At 32.6% G+C, this 23294-nt stretch overlaps 7 protein-coding genes and 1 pseudogene across 10 annotated transcripts; 5 read left to right on the top strand and 3 right to left on the bottom strand.

The window, feature by feature from the left end:
- Nucleotides 1-182: 182 nt before the first annotated feature.
- Nucleotides 183-2770, bottom strand: LOC117604909 (uncharacterized). The gene is made up of 7 exons (XM_034325513.2): nt 2446-2770; nt 1964-2140; nt 1479-1893; nt 1176-1369; nt 746-1075; nt 531-659; nt 183-468 (listed from the first exon to the last, which is right to left on the bottom strand). Exons 1-7 carry the CDS (start codon nt 2638-2640, stop codon nt 394-396), a joined length of 1515 nt encoding a protein of 504 aa, XP_034181404.1. The 5' UTR covers nt 2641-2770; the 3' UTR covers nt 183-393.
- Nucleotides 2771-4648: 1878 nt separating this feature from the next.
- Nucleotides 4649-5608, bottom strand: LOC117600670 (very-long-chain 3-oxoacyl-CoA reductase pseudogene; annotated as a pseudogene).
- A 1846-nt stretch (nt 5609-7454) lies between these two features.
- On the top strand, nt 7455-8078 carry LOC117600680 (ninjurin-A). Its single transcript, XM_034316423.2, has 2 exons — nt 7455-7736; nt 7875-8078. The coding sequence occupies exons 1-2, from the start codon at nt 7455-7457 to the stop codon at nt 8076-8078; spliced, it is 486 nt and encodes a 161-aa protein (XP_034172314.2).
- Nucleotides 8079-11108: 3030 nt separating this feature from the next.
- On the bottom strand, nt 11109-13921 carry LOC117600658 (uncharacterized). Of its 3 annotated transcripts, XM_076689866.1 has the most exons (7): nt 13520-13870; nt 13106-13148; nt 12681-12961; nt 12309-12602; nt 11900-12227; nt 11443-11820; nt 11109-11368 (listed from the first exon to the last, which is right to left on the bottom strand). In XM_076689866.1, exons 3-7 carry the CDS (start codon nt 12809-12811, stop codon nt 11114-11116), a joined length of 1386 nt encoding a protein of 461 aa, XP_076545981.1. In that variant the 5' UTR covers nt 12812-12961; nt 13106-13148; nt 13520-13870; the 3' UTR covers nt 11109-11113. The 3 variants fall into 3 exon arrangements, with proteins under 3 accessions (XP_076545981.1, XP_076545982.1, XP_076545980.1); XM_076689867.1 differs by lacking the exon at nt 13106-13148 and having other exon boundaries at nt 13798-13921; XM_076689865.1 differs by lacking the exon at nt 13106-13148 and having other exon boundaries at nt 13520-13871.
- Nucleotides 13922-14289: 368 nt separating this feature from the next.
- Nucleotides 14290-17695, top strand: LOC117600532 (uncharacterized). The gene is made up of 3 exons (XM_034316111.2): nt 14290-14625; nt 14787-15170; nt 15250-17695. Exons 1-3 carry the CDS (start codon nt 14485-14487, stop codon nt 16912-16914), a joined length of 2190 nt encoding a protein of 729 aa, XP_034172002.2. The 5' UTR covers nt 14290-14484; the 3' UTR covers nt 16915-17695.
- A 1924-nt stretch (nt 17696-19619) lies between these two features.
- LOC117600599 (tRNA:m(4)X modification enzyme TRM13 homolog) lies at nt 19620-21286 on the top strand. Its single transcript, XM_034316208.2, has 5 exons — nt 19620-19913; nt 19985-20178; nt 20247-20672; nt 20738-20984; nt 21054-21286. Exons 1-5 carry the CDS (start codon nt 19741-19743, stop codon nt 21229-21231), a joined length of 1218 nt encoding a protein of 405 aa, XP_034172099.2. The 5' UTR covers nt 19620-19740; the 3' UTR covers nt 21232-21286.
- A 116-nt stretch (nt 21287-21402) lies between these two features.
- Nucleotides 21403-22497, top strand: wrm1 (wurmchen 1 transmembrane protein). 2 transcript variants are annotated; one of them, XM_034316299.2, is made up of 3 exons: nt 21403-21615; nt 22010-22222; nt 22298-22497. In XM_034316299.2, exons 2-3 carry the CDS (start codon nt 22033-22035, stop codon nt 22495-22497), a joined length of 390 nt encoding a protein of 129 aa, XP_034172190.1. In that variant the 5' UTR covers nt 21403-21615; nt 22010-22032. The 2 variants fall into 2 exon arrangements, with proteins under 2 accessions (XP_034172190.1, XP_034172181.1); XM_034316290.2 differs by having other exon boundaries at nt 21405-21615; nt 22007-22222.
- A 172-nt stretch (nt 22498-22669) lies between these two features.
- On the top strand, nt 22670-23164 carry wrm2 (wurmchen 2 transmembrane micropeptide). The gene has a single exon (XM_034316363.2). It carries the CDS (start codon nt 22670-22672, stop codon nt 22847-22849), a length of 180 nt encoding a protein of 59 aa, XP_034172254.1. The 3' UTR covers nt 22850-23164.
- The last annotated feature ends 130 nt before the right edge of the window (nt 23165-23294 follow it).

Here is a 23294-nt window from a genome sequence, read left to right as displayed (position 1 = left end):
ACACCAAGAAACATATTTTTAACATTCTAAGAAAAACTATTTTTGATGTAGTACACGTTTATTGTTGCAACATTCGAATGAATCAGAGACCAGTAAATTATTTCTATTAATTCTATTAATTACATTTATATAAATATAACACATAATACTTATACATTGTTCGTAAAAAAATAATTATAATAAATATTCATTAAATATATGAGCTTGAGAAAATAATGAACATAAAATTAAATCAAGATCATTCTTAGTAATTTCATTGCAATATACAAATATTACGAAATTAGTTTTTATATCTTATCGTGTGTATATATATTATTATAATTCTAAATTAGCATACACGTTACTATACAAAAGAGAATATTATGTTTTAGATGAATGATCAGAATTTATATGCTAACTCTCAGTCTGCGAATAATTTGAATTTTCTTCAATACTTGTAGCACAAGGAACATACTCTTGTACTGATTCCTGAAAAAAATTGCATCAATTTAAATAATGATTATTAAATTAAATAGATAAAAGGAACGTACGGAATTAACAATAATTTGTCGTCCTTCTTCTAAATTAAGTTCGTCCATATCTTCTGCTGTTAATATTATCACAGAATCCTCAGGTATACTATTTTCATCTATGTAAGTTATAGGAATCTCTGATGAAACCTATAATTAGAATTTATTAATAATAACAATATTCAATTATACAAATCCATAAGATAAATGGTAAAAATGTTTAAAGCTCTTAATACCTCACAATATGTAAAATCAGAACCTTCCTGCACTTTAGTTTCTGAATTATGTTTAGGATCTATTACTCTTTGCTTTCTTGAATTTAATAATCGTTCCGATTTTTTACCATCTTGTTGAAGACGCCTCCATATAGTTGTTTTAGGAATATGATAAGTCATGGATGCCGCAGCTTGTGACATTTTCCCTCCCTTACACGCGGCGACAGCTTCTTCCAAACGAGACTTTTTTAATTCCTCATTCTCTGTTTTACGTTTTTTCCAAAACGATAGTGGTAATTTCCCTTCGTCCACCAATCGAGCTTTATCTCTGAATAAAGTAGTCTTTGGAATCTAAAATCATAATTTCTAATATTACCTTTAAAACGTTCGAATAATGGCAAAATTGTTTATTACTTCTATTATAGATTAAGAATTTATTAAACCGTATTACTTTGAATTCAAGCGCGACTTTTGTTAGATTCTCCCCCCTTTCTAATGCTTTCACTGCCGCTTCTCGTTTGTCAGAACCATAAGACCTTTTCATTTCAGAACGTAATATTTGATAGCCTTCTTTCTGAATCCTTCTCCACAATACAGTTTTTGGGATACTAAACATTTCTGATGCATGCTGTAAACTTGATCCACCTAGGATATAGATAAAATAAGTTGAATATAACGATACTCCACGCACCCGCCACCAGAGGCATCCACAACACTTACACCTACTTCCTTACTTAAGAATTAAAATACCAACCAATTACTGCATTTATAGCAGCTTTCATACATTCAGCTGGATATTCATTTCTTGATGCATTTAAATGTATACCTAATGCTTTGGCACGCATGTATAACGTTGAACGGGGTATATTGTGCTTAGTAGAAGCTTCTATCAATGTTTGACCTGATTTTAAATCATTGATCGCAGATTCTAACATATCATCGCTATAATCTCTTTTCGTCGCATCGCGTCTGCGTTTCTTCTTTTTATGCAAAGTGATATTCTCAGTAATCTGTTCCTTTTGTTGATCCTCCAATTCTTCGTAACTATGTTGCAACGCATTGATAACATTTTCTTCTGTCTCCTCGTTGATTATAGTTGTTGATTCTTCGCTATTATCATTGAAATCTTTTGTGTTTGTTACTAAATCACCTTCGTCAAGTCCATCAATCTATAAACATAACAATGTAGAAAAGAATGATATTTTCATCCAATTTCTTTTCATAATCAATGAAACCAACCTCAATAAGGCCACATATTTTTAAAGAACGTGCAGCATCTAACAAACTACTGATATTCTCAACTGGAACCCTTACTTCGCCATGATAAGTAAATTCTACAATAGATTTTATGTCTTGAGCAGATATGTCGCTCAATATTATTGTTGGATGATCTTCATTTACTTGACTTAATATCTCCTACAAATAAAGGATCAATTATTAAGTAAATTGTATATAGTATGATATATATATGTTTAGCTTTTCTATAAACTACAGCATACATATTCTGTTATAAGTAGAAAGTTATCTATTGTAGAAAAAGGTGGATCACACAACAAATAATATTTTTAAGTACAGGACAACTACAACTCTTGAAGAGTATGAATAAATGAGTAAAAATATTAACTACTACATTATTAAGTTATTCATGAACATTTGAAAACATGAATTAACATTTTTCATTCAATATTTGTAAGCATACATCGAAAAATACAATTGTTTACTCGAAATAAAGTGCTGCAAGCACAGAGGACTATTCGATGAGCATGAATTCGTTCTCCTGCAGCTGCTAATGTAACATCCACCATGCAATCCTCATCCAAAAGTTGTCTAACTACATCGGATAAATGATTTTGATAATCATTCCATTTGAACCAGTAGCTCTGATTAATTTCATGTTGGTTAATAACCTCGGACATGCCGTTTCAATTTCGTTTCCTTTTTCAGGTTTCAACAACGCGTATACAACAGGAATTTGGAATAGGACTGAATTCTTCACAACCAAGATGTGATACTTTGCTTTCCAAGAGCAAATCTGCGGTAAATTTCAATAGCACGGTGACTACAGATCTATAAACTGAACATGCCTTTGTTTTCGAGGGTCATGGTTCAGGGGATCCTAAACACCCCCAGGTGAGATTATTGTTAGTTCTGCATGTGTAATAGCTGGTATGACAGTCGTGCCGCTTATATCAATCTCTCTTTTACCATATCTTGCATTCGCAACTGAAAAACCATTTTGACACCCTTTGATTCCATTTTTTTCGAAATCAGTCCAAATTAGCATAAATTGACAATCTTGTATTTTAAAAGGACCGCCATAATTTCAAAATTCTACACCAGAGCCATCTATTCAAAAATGGCGGAAACTGCTGAATGATATACCGATCTAGATTTTTGGGGTCCCAGGCACCCCAAGGCACAATTAGAGCTATATCTACAGAACACAGTCGGTATGCCAATCCTGTCTGTTTTACCAGTCCTTCGTTTACCGCACCCCCCACAGACTACTGCAAACATACAATATTGACTCCCTCTGACTCTATTTTTTATAAATTAATTAAAATAAGTACAAGACCAAAACATTATTAAAATAATTGTAAGACAAACTTGTATTCACCTCATGCTTAGTAAATAAATCATCTTAAAAAAGCAACTGAGTTATTATTTAATTTACCCAACTTCATTTCCGAGTTATTTATTTTATTTTATTTCTTTCGGGGTTGCGATTTTGTACAAATTTAGTTCCTTTTTCTACCGCCAGAGGGCGCTGTTTCGGCGTGAAGATTTTAGTTCAGATTTTTGCCGCTAGGGGGCCGGCGATTTTGCACTGCTTTAGTTCCTTTTTCTACCGCCAGAGGGCGCTATTTCGACGTGAGGATTTTAGTTCAGATTTTTGCCGCTAGGGGGCCGGCGACTTTATACAGCTTTAGTTCCTTTTTTACCACCAGAGGGCGTTGTTTTTTCGGGGAAATTTTAGTTCGAACTTTCTCCCTCAGGGGGCGCAAAATTTATTCGTTCTTTAGTTCCTTTTCTTACCGCTAGATGGCGCTATTTTGGGAAAATTTAGTTCAAACTTTTCCGCTAGAAATATAATTGATGCATAGATGTAAGGTATGCAGAGACGTAAAGGATGCAGGAATATAAGGGTTGGAGGGATGTGAGGAATGCTGGAATGTAAGGGATGTTGGGACGTAAAGGATGCAGGAATATAAGGGTTGGAGGGATGTGAGGAATGCTGGAATGTAAGGGATGTTGGGATGTAAGGGATGCAGGAATGTAAGGAATGCTGGGATGTGAGATTATTTTTTTTTTTTTGTTTTTAACGTGGGGAAATCTTGCATAAGACCCCCCACCGTCCCTTGGGGGAGGGCGGCGGGGGAGTGTCAGATTCTTACTGACTAAAACCCCACGGCGACCGACACAGGCGTTAAAGGAGGTTTTCGAGACCTTATGTGTATTACTTCGGAGCTCTTCACGCATGGCACACAGGTGCCCATTCCGGATGCCTAGCATGTGGCCGACACCGGGGGTCGCACCCGGTGCCGACTCTTCCTCGGACCGCGTACAAGGGCGTCTGGAGCCCCCACTCCTGAGGCCCTTCGCTTTCGATATCGGAAATGTAATAGAACCACATAAATGAATGAGCTTCTTTAATATCATGTTTTTAATAATTGAAACTTCGAAGAAAAATTATAGTCATTAATATCGAAGCAATCTACAGTTACCGTCAACGCGTACTAGACTGGTGCAGTCTACTAGGACAGAGCAGATGGCACAGTTAAACCTTTAGCGCCATTTATTAAAAAAATAACAAAAACTACTTTGGAAGATGATGCGCCAAGTATGAAGAGATCGAAATAATTTGTGTTAATTTCCTTATCATTCTGATGATCTATGAAGCAAAAAGTATACAAATTTGTCTTTACATTAAGGCTTGTATATTTAAATATTTGTACAAAATCATCCGATGTAACGCCGCAAGGCGATATTCCGATTCCCTTCCATGATGTTGATCATCCAAACGATGATAGAGTTAGGTGATACTCGATAAATCAATTTAATTATCCTGACTAGAATGGAGTGTTGCAAGAAACCTGTTGTCACATTCTCCTTGCCTATCGTTTTAATAGCGCTTTGTACATATTTCTCAGGCGTTGGTACCATCCACCCTGATCTTGGCGAGTCTGTCTTATGATTAGTTACGGTACCAGGTAACAAACACTGTACAATTATACCATGTTTAGCATATTCGATCTGTAAATCTTTACTGAATTTCACGATGTACGCCTTCGTGGCTGCAAATACAGTGAGAAGAGGACTCGGCAGTACAGCGACCATCGAGGCAACGTTTACGATCACTCCTTTCCCTCTGACCACCATTTGAGGCAGCAAGATGCGACACATGTTCGTGACGACGACCACGTTGCAATGTATGATGCTCATGTAGATCTTCTCTTTGTGAGGAAGATTGAGAAAATATTCCGGATGCGGATACGACATACCAAGGTTGTTGATCAATACGCCGATCTCCAAACCGTACATCTCTTTCTCAATAGCGTTGTACGTTTCCAGACCTTCCGATAGATCCAACTTGATCACTTTCGTTTTCACGTTGTACATCGCCTCGATATTGCTAGCGATCGCCTTTAAATTCTCCGTGTCAGGGCTGACAAGAATTATGTTTAACCCCATTCTTGCTAGAGCCTCGACATACGCTCTTCCTATCCCATGGGAACATCCTGTGACCACTGCCCATTTACCCATCGAGTATAAGTCGACGCATGAAGTGGAGAAAAAGTTATTGTACACTTTGTACAACGTGTTACGAGAAAATTTGTATCCCCAATATATGATCGCTGCATAACCTATTTTCTCCACCAACATTATTGAATATATCGCACGGTTTCCGGACCAGTTTTCACTATGTACATGTTCAAGGAATAAGCGATAAGTCAGATTTTACTTATCACCTCATGCGGTTTTCCAGTTGGAAAGGGAATTTATTTCTGTGACATTTAAAAAACTTAGGATACTTGAAATGATGACATATTTCAAGAGAGTGAAGTGATCAAATGAAAATCAATGAAAGGAATTATTCGCTATCAGAGGCAATACCTTTACGCATTTCTAGCAGTCTTTTAATATCTACTTTTGCGTAACCAAGCCGTAGCTATGATCACAAGATACACACTTTCGTTATCGCCAATTTGTTCATTGGAAATGTAACTACTGAACTTTGTTTATAAAAGTAATTAGTACTGATGATTTGCCTAAGTAATCAATAATGCGTGTATCTTGTGCTCAATCAACAAGGACCTGTACACTTGTCGTTTTTTTCGAATGAAACTTAATCGTGAGTGTCCTCGTCTTCGACGTTTATAGCGAATTGACCCCTTTATCCTCTCGACTTTCACCTGTACAAAACGTTCTTTTTTGTTCCAGATCATTGGTTCGCTCGAAGGACCACAGTTACGCCAATGTCCATAATACTATCAGGGATCAAAATACACGCGCGTGTCACGATGCTTTTCTTTAATTGTAAAAAACACGTGTCGCTGTTCAATTAATGAGTCAACAATAGGTCATTGTGCACCACACACGATAGGTTCTCTGTGCCCTCGACGAATTTACACGTGGGTACAATGTTGGTGAAGGGTAAAGAGAAAAAGAGGAGCGTCTCGCCATTTGCCCTAGAAGAGCCTAAGATTCCTAAGGGAAGCTATGAAGGAGGATGACTTTTAATCCTATTATGCTAATTCTTCTGCAGTGAAAAAATTCTTCTATTACAATATTTATCTCTTCAAAACAATAGACATTCCAACCTTAAGTGACTCTTTCTATATATATATATTTTGAATTCAAAAGCAATCGAGCAGATAATACATATAAATGATTAATTTCTTATCAGTTATCAGATTCAGTTAGCCAATCAAAGTTGCAATCAGACTTGTTTCAGATCTATTGCACAATACTATTCTCTAAAGAAAAGAATTTATCTGTCTCTATCACCATTCAGAGACTTAATTGAAACGAATCATCAGATTTATTTGCTTATTGCAATTGCTCGTGGTTTTGTTTTTAAATATAAGCGTCTAACAAGCTGGAAACAATAGTTGAAATCGTCGTAGTTACTGTCACTGTCATCGCTACTGACCTCCTTTTTTCTTTTTCGTATTTTATTGTTCATACGACCGCACGCGGTGATAAGCTGATACAGTAGCCAACATAGTAACGATGTTTTGATTGGTATACAAGCGTATACATTCATTGTCCTTAGACACTTCCCTTCAGTCACGCGTCATTTGTGGTTTCCTTAAGCCACCACGGAACTGAACTCTCTTTTAACGCTATTTAACATACGTTCCGCGTTAATTATTGTGAAGTAACTTCAGGTAAATTCTTCTTTCGCTTACCTTCTTATTAACTCCTGTGTGGGCAACCGGTTAGTTGTTTCATTTAACAATTTTTAACTTGTGAAAATATTACAAAACCACTCTTTGGATATTTCTATATTGGTTCACCTTTTTTAAAATCAAAATTTTAAACAATAACGCTGGAAAGACACAGTGGATACCTGATCGCCCACACAAGAGTTGATATTTTAAATTATAAACCTTGTCATCTCAGTGTAAAACTTAAAATCAATGTTACATGTGCACAATATATATATATTTTTTAAGAGCACTGACTCTGCCAAAGAAAAGCACAGGGTTAATGCAAGAAGAAAACCATGGAGGAGGAAAAAGAAATAGATCCGAAATTAGAAGTACAAATGATCGAAGAAGTGGTAATTAAGGATTCTGTGCCATCCGTCGACACGACGGACAAAAAGTCTCAAGCGTATAAACAATCAAACACTTATGCCGCTAAAAAAACGGTCGCGCAAGGCATGATGGACGTTGCCTTAATTACTGCCAATGCGAATCAATTGAGGTATCTAATTGAGTATCAACGGTATAGCCCTACGTTCCTCATCATTTTGTCTTTGATAATTATCAGTCTTATGCTTCAGGTAAGATTATCATTCTTACTGACACAAAGAATCAAATATCCTTTGTTAACAATGATCGTGATAATTGATGATATACAAATTGATTACAACGAATTTTGTACCTTTCATTTCTTTATGATTTTAATCTTCTGCTTTTAGATTGCTGTGGGAGTCAGTTTGATTTTCAAAGGTCGCTTCGACATAAAAGGACAGTCGAAATCACTAAATGCAAGAAGAATCAATAATTACGTGGTAGTTGGGGTTTTTCTCATAACAATTATAAATGTATTCATAGCCGCGTTTAGTATATCTGTCCCCTCTACCTCACCACAATTGATACAAACAATAGGCAATGGCGTGTGAATAATTTGAATAATTAGGCAATAATTCAGTGGCTCTCTATTCTTGCATAATGCGATTTAAAAACGGCCCTTTTGTATATGCGTAAAACTGATGTAGTTAAGTTTTTTATACTTTTATATACATAGTTGATAAGATAATGAATATTCTGTTGAAATTTTATATTAAAATATCATTAGATCTGTAAATATATTATTTAATGTAAGTCTGTTGGAGATACAAATAAATAATCTTTGCAATGAATATTTGGTACCATTTCAACACACAAAAATATTCAGTATGGTTTTCTATTTATAACTTTTTGATTTGTTACAGAATAAAGACGATTGATTTTTGCTAATCTTAGTTTAATAACTAATGAATTAATTAGTGAAGTCGTTAATAGATTTAACAATTTTAGTTACAAAAAAATGAGATAGTATAAATTTTTAAGGATTACAATTTGTTAGAGAAGCTAATTTACCTGTGAGCTCTTTTTTTTTTTTAAAGGAAGTTAGTCTTCTACTAGAATAATGTAGTTGTATTCATCTAGACCCATTTCCATTATCTTCTGTTTGTTGCAGAATATTCAAGTTTCTCTCTCATGAGGTACTTTAATTAAATGCAAATTTAAATGCTCCTAAGATTTTGATATGTTCCTTTTTCTGCATACCTAACAATTACAAAAATGTCACAAATAAAGTGTCTGTCGTTACAAATTAAGTTCAAGTAAGAAATTTGAAATTTCATTTGAATTATTAATCGCAAATTACACGCACGTATAACTTTAATTTGTATTCACAGCAAAAATATTTAGTTAGATCCATTTTGTACAACCAATATGTTTCTGACCTACTTAATCTAACTTTCATATGTATATATAAGAAAGCTGACTATTAAATAAATAATATAAACATTATTTTAACGTTTTCTTTAAAGCTATTTACACACAACAAACTCGGATTTCTTTTTATTCTATAAAATCCTTCATTTCTATAGAAACATCATTTTTTCTCTGATGAATCATGAAGAAGAAACATTCGTTCTGTATTAGTTCATAAAGTTTGCGCTATAATTTATACGTAAATCTACTTAATAAAAGAAGAAAATGATAATACGGTAAGAGGAAGTTGCGCGTTAAAGTAAACTGATGTATGTTTTTCATAGTTTTTTTCATATTTGGTAGTCATAATACAAACCTAATACGATTTGTAACATGTCCATATGTACCTCTGGAAAGTGGACAAAAATACATGTCCATTATAGGTCTTTCTCTTTCTTAAATACAACAATACTTCTAATGTATTAATCAATTGTAGAATTTGTAATCCTCTCGAGTCTTATTCTCATACACTATTAGCTCATCTATAACAAGTCTTTTTTTTTTATTATTTTTAAAACATTTGTCACTATTTTTCTCTTTACTCTAGTTAACAAATATAGTTATAGCTCCTTTCTTGATTACGCTTGATTAAAAATTGAAGCAGCTGAACAAATCCTGTAACGTGTGATTTTCAATCAGTCGAAGTGATCCCTTCGTATCGGTATATTTAAGTTAGATAATATTGCATAGAATATAATAAAAATACAATAACTAATAATTAACACATTCTTTTCGTTTCTTTCTTTTCTGGTGTGACTAGGATTGCTCCATAGTGGCATAACTCTATCTTGTGCTTCATACATTCCCGCTGACAATTTTTCTGTTTTGCGCTTCACTTCCGCGAACTTGATACCTATATCACACACGTGAAAATATAAAATTCTTACTACATCGTAGTTTATACATACTTTAATAGGATATTCAAGAATCGTTTGATGCGCCGTTTTAAATTAGTTATCGTGCAATGAAAACTCACTTATAATTAGTTCCTTTCTGTATCCTATGAAACAACTTTTCTTTTCTCCTGGTTCCTGTATATATAACGAAGGCCGACGATGTTGAACTTAATGTAATAAATTAAGGAATAAAAAATTAAAAGAGAAGCTATTTTTTTTAATTTATCCACACCTAATTCTGAAGTCATTTAAAGACTTTGAAAATGCCTTAAAACGTCTACTTTAGCTTCATAAACGACTAGATGCAAAGCCGTAATTTAGATGACTTAAAATGATTTTCAAGGAAGGAGTATTGGAAACAGATAGTTCTTTCCTTTACATGTCAGTTGGTATAAGTCGACCTGTACAGTGGTACCTGTAGATATATCTTTTGAAATGTTAAGTGAAATTCCTATAAATTAAAACTTTTTCGATGTACCATATTCAATATTGCAACTTTATAGAGTATTATGCTGAAATAATATAATAACATTTCTAATACTTTTTCTTCACTCTATTCAATTTGATCTATTCCAATTAATTTGGAAATACTGCGTTTATGTTTGTCTTATCGTAGAATTACGTTTCACACTAATGTCATTACTAACTTAAAATTACGCATACATCAAGTTGCACATACTGGGCAGGGCCAATTAGGGCAAGTTTTTTGATTATTATAAACAAATTATGCTGCTGTTTAAACTTACATAAAATTTGTTAATGCAATTATGCAAGATTTTTTCACTTAATACTCCTTATAAAACGCGTTACCAGGCTATACATGCTTTCTTACTTGATAAATATCAGTTTACATAAATAAATAATACGGAACGAAATATCATCTTTTATATACCTATTATACTGCATAATATTCTATTTACTTTAGTAAATTTGTTTGAAAAAATTTCTTTTCAAGATAATTATAAATCTTTATTCTGCCCTTACCTGCCCTATCCATTTAATTGTGCTTTACTTTTTGATAACATGTTTAAGTGGTTTTCCCTTTTCAGAACATTTATATGATTTTCATTCTTCTTTGGATAATTCAAATTCAAAATCGTTACATTATACATTTATAGTAGCTATTCTGTTTACATGTTTATCAATAGCAGATTTATCACAGTGGTATATTATTGTATTCCTCGAATTGCATATTTCATCTGGAATAGTACATCATATACTAATTAGAAACATTTTATTAATTTCCATATAATTCAGTATTTATTTTTATCTTACTTGAATTAATCATCCCATTCGTCATCATCTTCGCTGGTTTCACTAGTCGAATCATCACTTTCACTATGGATTGCACTTGATCGCTCGGCAAGAGCTCTGGACAAAGCACTAGCTAATCCGCCTTGATATGCCGGTGTCGTTTTAGATTTTACCTCGTTCGCAACAGGCCTTAATTCAACTCCCTGACGAATTTGTTCCAATAAAGCATTCCTAGGACCCCCAACAGCAGGTGCTGGTTTTGTTTCAGGTTTATCAACTTTCTGTAACGTAAATTTATACAATATTAATAATAAAATTCAGTGGCAGTATCTATATTCTTTGTTCTGATACCAACTCTAAGTGTAGTGCCACTTCTTATAGACTGCATGAGCATTGATCTAGGGTCAGCGCTTTCTTCGTTATTATTATTATTACTATGATTATTATTATTGGTAGCACTCGTATTCACAGTTCCTTCATTGGTATTTATTAAATTAGGCAATGGAGGTGGAGGCGGGACAGGTGCGGTTGAATTATTTCTGGATGGTGGAATTGGAGCTGGTGGAGCCGGAGGTGGAGGCGGTGGCAGTGATGGTGCCGCAGTTAAAGAAACTGGGGGCGGTCGAGATGGTAATGTTCTATGTACTGGGGGCGCAGTAAGCGGTGCATTTGGCGGTGTCGAAGGTGCGTTTAACCGGCTTGGAGGTAACGGAGGAGCACTTCTTGTTTGATGCTGTAAAAAAAAAATTTGCTTCGTTAAGCTGATTCATCTTTTCACAAGGAACATATAATGTCGTACAAAGTATACCAACAGGTATCGTTCTCGCAGGAACTGGAGGAGGATATTCCTGTCTTGGAGGTGCAACTGGAGGTTGTTGTTGTTGTTGTTGTAATGGTTGATGTTGTTGCTGTTGTGACTGCTGTTGTTGTGTGTTACCTTTCGAAATAGACGAAGAAATATCTTCCCGAATGGCACTCATGCCGCCATTCTTTTCGATAAAATCATAAATAAAATTGCGCGTATCTTGATTCCTGAATTGATGCTCTGATACTCCTACTTTATCAAGGAAAATTTTTAAATGTAAATCAAGCGGCTCTAAATCCATTCCTTTGTTATTAGAATTCCAGCCCATAACATGTCTAAAAACATTAAAATAAACGTGAGAATTTATTTGATGTTGTTAAAGAAATGGTGCTGTAATTATTTTATAAACTCCCCACCTAAAATTAGATGGAGGACCTATGTCATCTTTTGTTAATTTTTTTTTCGCTTTATCCCGCTTTTTCTTTTTAGTTTTGTATATAGAACTACTTGACGCACTCCTATTGACGTCAATCGTAGCCGGGGTTCCGTTTAATAAATTAGAAGTTGATCCTGTGCTAAACGCAGCGGGTGATGTGTTACTCTGATTCCTCCAGGGTAATGTTGCACCATGTTGACCTTCTCCTTCTATTTTAGATCTCCTTTGTTGTCTTCTTTGACGTTTGGCATTCAATTTACCAAGAAGAATATTCCTAAATACAATTTATAGTTACTCCACATTTTTTACAATACCTTAATAGCACTTTCCCTTAACTTTTACCACAAATTACCTTAGAGTAACAGCATCAGTTTCACTTGCAAAATTAAAAGCAGCCATGCAATCTTCTGCTTCAAATGTATGAAAGTATGTCAATGGTGCTTTATAGTCCATTGCATTGTAAACCTCATGTTCCCATAACATTGCTTTCCTTTGTAAGCAATATAAACGAAGGAAGAAACTACGTCTAGGATTATCCCTTATCAATGTTATAATACCTGTAGTCTTTTTTATCCATTCTTTATGTAACGGTGGTTCTGTCAGATACAACTGTATAACTCCAGCTGCTAGACACTAAAAAATAATTTTTAAAAATGTAATATAAATCTTTATGGAGGTATTATTATATTTTCAATGAATGTGCAAACAACAAAGTGTAAGCATGAAAAATTTATTTAACATAAATATTTAACTATTCAATGGAAGACTTCTGCATACTTATGAGTCCTCTGATGTCATTTGATTCACCCATGACTAATACCTAACATTAAACATACACTTTCAATGCTGTGAAATATTTTCTATTTAATAATTCACGATATTATTTAAAAGTACTAAATCAATACTTCCATTTAAATTCCATTTCGTAATTTCGGAATTTTATTTTACGTTATTAAATATGTCGATGTTAAACATTCAAAATTGATATAGGTATTACACGAGTAACAGATAAGATAAACAAAGGCTTAGCTGGAATATTGGCAGAAGAAAATTTGCAAATAATGTGAAAATAGAAATGACAATATGTGTTTATCTATATCTGTCGATCGACAAAATTTAGGTCAAAATCAGTCAGGTAAAATAAGAATTACCGTATTAGCGAGAAAAGTTGACCGTGAGAATAATTCTTACCTGGCACCGATTTCCTATTAATTGGAAGACTTGCTCGTTTTCTTCCAATTTCAGAAGTGTCGAGCCTCTATGTTTGTCCATGGTGCCTGACTTCATTTTTAACAAGGTTAGGATCCTCGCACTATCGCACCGTGATATTTCCTACCACGTTCTCTCACGATCAATAGATTTTTTCTCATAATTTAACATCAACATATTTCGTTTTCACGCATTTTTGTTAACTACGTGCATGTACTGACATGAAATCCACAGAATAAAAATAATCAATCACTACCCACCAAACTTATTCCCGATACTATCCCCACAGGAAACTCCACCAGTTGGTGATGACATTTTCATCTATCCGGTTCAATGTTCCACGTTTCCTCATTCGATATCTTCCCGAGCATAGATGGGAGCCCAGACCACGAATTATTATTATAAAAAATATTCTTTGTAAAAACATGAATTCTTATTTCGTATGAAACATATTTCGAATAAAGAATTGTATAAATAAACTTCTTATATTACTTTTTTTAAGTTTCTATCGCTAAAGAACGATTGTTCTAAAAATTGAAGCAGTGACATACTAATAAAAATGAATTTTATCCACTTGTCATTGATTATATGTAAGCGATATAAATTCTGAAATCATGTATGAATTAATTTATAATCATACGTTGTAATTAAAGTTCCTTTAATATTTTTAAACCTGCATGTGTTTGTGTAGTTTACAAATAGATTTGAATTTTTAGCGCGTTTCGTTATCGTTCATTGTCGCTATAATCACAAACTGCAAATGGCCACGGGTACAATTCACGTAGTCTCAGAAATGCGATATCAAGCGGGATCTTATTTTGTATGCAAAATAGCATCGTCAACGATGATAGCGCAATAGTGATCATTGCTACGAGTATATTTCTATAAAAGGAAAGTTACTCGCGATTTTCTTAAGGTCGCGCAATTAAGTTTTCCGCGGGAAAACAATGTCTGGATATCGAAGAGTGAATTATTACGAACTGTGCAGATTGTGTACTAGCAGTGAGGGAAATAAAATGAACATTTTCCGGGAGGAAGGTCGTAGACGGCAACTTCAAACAAAGATTCAAACATGTTTACCGATCCAGGTGAGGCTATATATTTTGTATGTATGTTAATTAGAAATGGTTTTTAAAAATGTTGGTTATAAAACAGAGGCTATCCTTTGTAGCATAAGCCCAATTTAGAAATGTAGTATTAATTGATTTGCATCAATAAATAATATGTATAATTTAATAAATATTTCAAGGTTCTCGAGGAGGATTCTTTGCCAAAAATTGTTTGCCATGAGTGTGTAAAGAAATTGGAAAATTTCATTGAGTTTAGAGAAACTGTTGTTAATGCAGAAGGTATGCTAGAATCATATTTTACTTCGTTAAGATTCTCTGAAGATTTCCTAAAAGAGGGTAAGGTTTATGTAAAGAGTACAGAGAAAGATAGATCTGCAACACCTGACAATGAAATGTTAAAGTCCATGGAAAAGGTAACATCCTCTGCAGGAAATCAACTAGTTAATAATGATCAACAAATACAGCATCAGCAACCTGTTGTTGTTAGCAACATAAATACTTCAAATATTCAAATTATCAGTGGAGTTCAAGCTAGAGTTCAACAATATAAATGTGCTATGCAGGTTTGTTAAACACAAAAATATTGTTACATTGCGGTACTCATTATTTTTTTGATAAATTAATGACAGTTATGTATTTTAGATGCAACCTGGGGGTATGGCAGCTGCTGTAGTAGAAGCAACTGCGGAAACACATTATAGTTATCAGCAACAAACCTCGCAGCAAGTATCGCCTCAACAATCAAATGAAACACAAAATCAAATAAATGATCAACAAAGTCCAAACTCACAAATTCAACAAGTGCAAAGTCAAATTCAAAATCATAATCCTATAAATCAACAAATACAACCACAAAGACAAATATCTCAGCAACCGAATCAAACACAGGTTAGTCAGCAGCAGCAGCAACAGCCACAAAATCAATCACAAATAACACAACAGATTCAACAGTTACAAAGACAGCAAAGAGAGTACGAAAAGCAACACAGACAGCTTCAACAAATTGAAAAGCAACAAGTACAGATTTCCTCGCAACAAGAATTTCCTGTAAAGCAAGAATCTCAAACTCAAGTAGTACATCAAAATAATAACATTGTTTTAAAGGTCGATTCGAATCCTAAACAAAATCAGCAAATTATCCAAAAAGTACAATCTGAAACTCAAAAAGATGAAGGTACAGTGCAAAACGTACAAAGTTATACGACCGTACAAGGCGCGCCAGAAGTATTTTTAAATTTGGGATTTAAAGACACACCTTTGGTTACGCAAACTGTTCGAGAGGAGGGAAAGGAATTTAAAGATTATAACAAATCAGACGATTCAATGTCTCGTAACTCGATCGGGCAGATATCAGAGTTTCTGAGAATTAAATCAGGACCTGAACCGACCTCTTTAATCACAGTGAATCCTCAAGTTATATCGCAAACTCATAGGGATAGTACTTGTAAGGGTTGTGGTAAAATTTTTTCCTCTATAAGTCAACTGAATAGTCACAGTTGCTCTGTTCAAAATCTTTTAAGTGAAACATCTGACGGTAGTGCTATCAAAGAAGATAATTTACAAACTAGTACCAATTCCTTCAGTTGTGACGTTTGTGGTAAACCGTTTAAGCGGAAAGAACATCTTTACCAGCATAGAAAATTACATACCGGTGAACGTCCTTATGTGTGTACTACATGTACTAAAGCATTTAGTCGCAAAGAACATTTAGTTAGACACTCTGTGTCTCATACAGGCGAAAAGATGCATGACTGTGAAATGTGCGGTAAAAGCTTCTCTCGTAAGGACAATCTTCACAAACATCGTAAAACGCATGGCGTATCTGGCCCGTATATTTGTGAAGTTTGTGGGAAATCATTTGTGGTCAAGCATTATTATTCGATGCATTTAGCAGCTCATGCATCGTCGGCTATCGCGGATGATGTAAATTGTCAGGTTCCATTACCATTCAAGTGTGATATCTGTCACAAGGGATTCTCTGTAAAACAAAGTCTCGACACTCACAAGCTTCGGCATAGACCTAAGAATAGGAATAATAATAATCCTGCCCAGAATGCTGCGAATGGCCATCAACCACAGCAACAGCAGCAGCAGCAACAACAACAACCACAACAACAGCAACAGACGCAACAATCTAATACTACAAACAATGTTAACATAGTTACTAATTCTGGAAATTTAAATAGTACCAATGGACAACCTAACAGTGGATCAACGGTTGAAATGCAAAGTGTTATTGAAAGAAATGAACAATCAAATGGTTCATTCAATAACCAATATCATAGTAATATGCAAGAGTTTCAATGAGATAAGGGGAAGCGTGTCTATTATGTTCTCTTGCCAAATGGTAACAATCATAAGATTGTCGTTGTGTGAGCAAGAGAAATCTTACGACGCGCCAAAATATTTTCTTAACTAAATCTGCTGTTACTCGAGAAAAAGATTTTTTATACTTTAATAATAGTAACAATAATAAATTTAAATACTATTATTTCGAACAAGTTAAAAGTTGAATAACTCATCGTTCATTTGATCAACAAAGTAGAATCTTCAATGGCTTATGAGCTTAATACGGAACATATTGTATATATATTTTGCCAGTAAAGTATTACATGTATTAAATGCATGCTATGTTTTATATGAATGCACACTGTAATTTAACGTTAAAAAAGAAAAGTTGTGTGCTACAAAATTTCAATGTACAGTAGATAGTCATGAGGTTGTTTCAATACCTGATTGGATGGTGTCTGTAGATAAGTACGTTTTTAAATAATTGTTAAATGATAGAAAATATTATAAGAAACAAATATTTTTTTTTTTATATAAAATTTGATAGTACAACAAACATATTGTAAAAGGAAATCAAAGAAATGACAGAAAATGATTTTTAATACCAACAAATTTTTCATGTATTCTATCATTTATAAATTATTTAAAGCAACGCTTATCTAGGGACACCTAAAATGTATTTAATCATTGAATATCAGATCAATATGTAATCAGGATATTTACAAATCATTGTCTATTATTTTAGTTGCTTACATTAATAGAATTAGAATAGTATGCTAAAAATAGTCAAAATTTTTTTCTACAAATGTTATCAGAAATATTCAAGTATTTGTTATATAGTTTTATAAATGATTATTAGTTAAATTTTATATTGTAAATGATTAAATGAATTGCAAAAAAGAATCACATCTTATTTTGCTTTGTGCAATGTTTCTATAATTATATACGTTAATTCGTTAGTTATCACGAGAAAAGTTTTTTTTTAACCAGTGATTGCAACAATCTATGACCACTTTACAAAGTATTTTAGAATTATATGATTTATATGTAAACTTAGAATACAAAACAAAGCAAAACTTAAGACCAAAGAAATTTATATTATGTATAAATTGGGTAAATAATACAGAAGTAGAGAAATGTAAGGTAAAATCAGGCTCAGACCTAATTAGCTCTATTATAATTAAGATTTTGGTTAAACGTGCATGTATATAGATATATGCACGTCACTTACTAATGTGTATAACGATTTAAAAATCGTTTTCTGACAAATGAGAGTGTGCCATACAGTAAACTTTGGAAATAAGTATATGAGAAATAATGATCGATAAAATTCCTCACATTTTTAGCATATACAGACCAAATTAAAAAAAAAGGGATTAAAAGAATTTATATTTATTGAATCTTATTCGATTCTGTAACATTTGTATGTAATTGATATATATATATATATACACATTATTAATTATAATTAATTTATAATTTATTTTTTATTTTTTAATATAAGATAAACAGGGGGCAACTATATACTTCTTCGAATAACAGTTCTCAGTGTATCATTATTAAAAATTCTTGTTAAATTTTCTATTTCTGTACGAGTAAATTACAAAAATTGTATAATTTACTTTTAATTATTGCACTAATTTTACATGGAACACATCGATTTGTTATTGTATATATAACACCGACAATTCTTTTTTCACATAATAAATATTTCAAATTGTAAATGAACTTACTACAGTACAAAAATTTATTATCATTACTGGTCAAACTTCATTTTACAATAAGATCTTGTACATATATTGAAAGAAAAAATAATGAGTTTAAGACTGTGTTTCTATACCACCTAGTAATAGGTGTACATTGATGGTACATAGATTTATAGGGATAATATTGTATATAACAAGGTCCAGTGAGTAAGACAAAAAACTGTTAGTGTGCTGTTCCTAAGAAAATGGTACTTCCTGCTAAGCAGATGAGTACCCATATTCATATTGAAATCTTGTAAAGTAAACATTACATACAAAGATGCAATTTTTTTTTGTATTAATTATATACTTTGTGCCTAATTATAGAAATCATAAACAAAATTTATTTATGAAATTATATCAGAATCTACTTTTCAGAAGCCCCCTGCTATGTATAACTTACAGCAAAATGACATTAAGTAATTATTTAGATACAGTTGTTTTCGAAATTCATACTATTAATTTTTATTCATTACATTGTATATATTTTTCAACTAATACTATATTTAAATATATTATAATAAATTAAACTGTAGTAGTGTAGTGTTTATTTCCCCATAGCCTTCCCTTTCCGTAGGTAGCCCCGGAAAAAATAACCATGTAGAGGAATAGAATTCCATATATACCACAAAGTTTAAATTATTGATAACAATAAACAAAAAGTAAATACTAATAAAAATACAAAGTTATTTGTATTTTCCCCGCCAGCAGGTAGCAATTTTGCTATGGTGGCATCTCTGGTGTTGATAAAAAGAACTATAATTAGGAGTAATTTGTGCGCTCCCTATCAGCGAAATCAGGAAGCTCGGTTAGAGCACCGGAGAATAGATGGCGCTACTTGTTTTGGCGGCTTTTTTAAAAATATAGAAATTTTAATGAATTTTTAGATGTCGAATTATATGATAGGTTGCATAAATAATCTATTCTATAGACATTTTGTTTATAGCTATAAAACTATGAATTAAAATCGTATGAAAAAACTAAAAAAGGAAGTAACTGTTTCTATATATGTATTGGATCAAGTTACTCGATATACTAGGTTATAAACACATAGTGATTACATTATTTTATAAATCACTATAAATTCTGTAATCAAACTATGGAAAATCATTGCATGTATTTTGTAAAAAGAAAGAAGCGTTATTGCCGTATGACAGTAAAACAAGGAAACAAATACTGTGGCGAACATCAAGAATATTCATTGGAATCTACAAATTCCAAAGACAATGAATCTGTAGATAAAAGAATAAAGTGTCCACTTGATTCTACACAGTAAGTGTACTTCTAGTAAAATGTATTACAGACATTCCTTCATGCATATAAAATTTATAGATCATTTCCAGTACATGCTTTGAATCAAAGTTGTCTAAACATTTGAAGGTATGCAATGCGAAAAGGTTGATGGATGCGCAACCTTCCTTCATTGTAAAGGGAGTTAATATTGATAAAACATGCGAAAAACCGCAACATATACCACTTTCTGAACTTAATGAGCTTATAGTAAATGCAGTCATAGATAAAGTGACAGCTGCTTATGGTTGGTAATTTATATATAATATTCTAAGTTTTAATTTTGTCAAACTATTTGTTTAATTTCATTTTTAGAAAAGTTGCCTCAATTTCTTGAGGTAGTGAGAACACACAAAGTACTCAGTGATAAAATAAATGATGAATCTTATGGGAAAACTATTAAGAAACATATGTTACAAAATTCTTCATTGTTATCTCACTTAGAAGATGCAGGTCTTGTACAAGATAATACATGTTTTATTGAATTTGGAGCAGGGAAGGGTAAATTAACTTACTGGTTGGGGCAAATGATAAAGAATAAAAAAAATAGCTGTATAGTGCTAATAGATCGCTCTAGTCACAGACATAAAAGTGATAATAAATTAAAGAATGAACAGTCTCCTTTGGTGATAAAAAGAATTCGTGCTGACATTGCTGATTTAAAGTTAAATGAAATTACAGAGATACAGAAATTTGAATGTAAAGTTGGAATAGCAAAACATTTGTGTGGTACAGCTACAGGTATATACTGTTATTACAGTAACAACTATATTACTTTCAAATATTACTAGAAATATTGTTTACAGATTTAACTGTAAGTTGTTTGGTTCAAGCAATGCAAAATGATCCTAAATGTAATGTTACTGGATTAATAATAGCATTCTGTTGTCACCACAGATGCGAATATGCGTCATATGTTGGAAAAAATTATTTAAAACAATGTGGTTTTACTCCAAACGAATTTACAATCCTATGCAGCATTGCTAGCTGGGCAACTTGTGGATATGGTTTAAGTAATATAACTAAAACTTCAAATAATTGTAGGGATACAAGGTAACTTTAGTAATATTTAATTTGTTTATATCTTAAAATGTATGTAAGACTGCATGATATTTTTTTTAGAACAATATTAACTTCCAGTGAAAGAGAAAATATCGGTCGCAAAGTAAAAGCTTTATTAAATTGGGGACGATTAGAGTATTTGAAAAGTGTTGGATTCCAGAGCAATTTAATTTATTATACCACTACCGATGTATCTCTGGAAAATATGTGCATAGTAGCTACAAGAAATCAAATTTAGTAATTTTATTACATCATGTAATTAATTTGTTTTCCTTCATTTGATAAGAATAAAAAATTACTTATATTGAATTTTTAGTATTTAATACCCTTAATCCTTCCAAACTATCTTTAATCGCGCCATTTCATGAACAGAATTATTTGACTTTTTTGCTATAGGTATGTGAATGATGCTTAAAGTATACATTTCTCCTACTACTATACAGAACGCCCCGCCCAAATACAACTTGATGTAACAGATTCTAACGCATAAAAGGGATGCTTGGAATGTGTATGGTATATGTAGTTTCTTTAATACTACTAATTTTAAATTGCAACGAGTTTAAATTATAAAAAATTTCAGTAATAATTAATAGAAAAATACGCGAACGGAGCAAACTTTAAGGTGCGTATTGTATCTCGTTAACGTGCTAATTTCACCTGCCTATTTGAGGTCTCTGAAACTCTTTCTATAAACTTATCTCCTAGCTTATTGAAATTTATTAAAGACGTAATGCCTTTCATTAAAGTTATTAATGTATAAAAGAATTTAAGTTCAATGGTAAATACACCGCACCCATGTGATTGACGGTAACCACAATTTCATAATTTCAAATTAACGCCACGCCTACACCTTTTGAAGTACAAATGACGCGAGATTCTTTTTTCTTAAAAATTGATTTTATGAATTATAAAAAGATTCTCTTCAGTCGATTTCTAAACCTATACTCTGATTAACAAGTAAATTCGATGAAAATTTATGCATTGAAGGGAAAACTATCTTTGTTTTTTTTCAGAAGAATCTCAGTTTAAAATTTATAAAATGTCCGTTCTAGACGAAAGAGAAGATTATCTGAAGAATCCGTTCTTTGTGAAGCACGAGTATAGTGACTTTACCCCATTTTATGTCACTGTCACTATCTGTTCTCTGATATTTGCATTCCTGTGTATCCTAAACATTGGATTTTGTTGGTGTTCACGACACAGAAGCTATTGGCAAAGTCCTCATACTGGTGAGTTTCAAAGATTTCATTTGTTAATGATTTTAAATTGATTCCATTGTTTTATATGATTCTTCATTTTGTTAGGAAATAGGTGGATTCAGCCGCTGTTTACAGTATTACCTCATAAAACACCACCTCTAGACTTGAGTGAATTAGAACCAGGACGTGTTTTTGAGTCTCAAGAAAAACAAGAAGTTTTACAGTATCACAATCCTAAGTCTTATAGGGCTGCACCACAAACACAAGAGTATATGGAAATGCAAAAACGTGAAAGTGAAATTTAGTTTCAATATTTTGCAGCTAAGAAAGTACAGAGATTTTACAAAGTATTAGCATTGAATTAAAAACATCACTTTTATCTCACTGTTATACAAACTGGTATATTATATAGCCAAAGTTGAGAAATAGTAGAACTATAAAATTTTGAAAGTATTTTAAGTAGAAAACTACGCCGAGATGGGACTACACATATTTTGGCCAGCAACTACATGTTTGACCCTTTTTGTAGTTTGCATTATAATGATTATACTCAAATACGGTTCGCGTATTTGTAAATTACGGCATACGCCGTTACCCTCGGATCAAGAATGGGAAGAAAAAGCATATTCACGAAAACTTTCCGTCTCTATGGCGTAAAAATAAGTAGATATCACCAATTGTTTTCATATCACTTTACATGAAAATTTTAACTAAATCAAAAAACTTCAGCATGTAGGAACATGCTTATTTTATCTAAGTATAACAATTTATACTTAACCACTTAATATCAGAATCTCTTAGATGAATATCTATAAAGTAATACCATTTTTCTATTTTACAGTAGCATAGTTGTGTGTCTAAAAAGTTAATGCTACATATCTTTTATACGTTACCTTTTATATGTAGTATAAGTATCGCTAACAATTCCGTCCATTTGTACATGTAATTTTAATAATTCGAGTCTCGAGAATTGGCAGAACGTGTCAGTTAATTACAGCAATAAAATTAGAATTAAACTTCCGGATCGTGACATAAAATATAGAAAACTCAAAAAGTTAATCATTGTATAACTTAAAAGAAAGACTATATCCGTCCAATGTTT

This window comes from Osmia lignaria, chromosome 9 (genome assembly GCF_051020975.1).
Source record: "Osmia lignaria lignaria isolate PbOS001 chromosome 9, iyOsmLign1, whole genome shotgun sequence".
Classification (NCBI taxonomy): Eukaryota; Metazoa; Arthropoda; class Insecta; order Hymenoptera; family Megachilidae; genus Osmia; species Osmia lignaria.
Note: the sequence above shows the minus strand (reverse complement) of the source record. Positions and strands in the feature narration are given on the sequence as shown.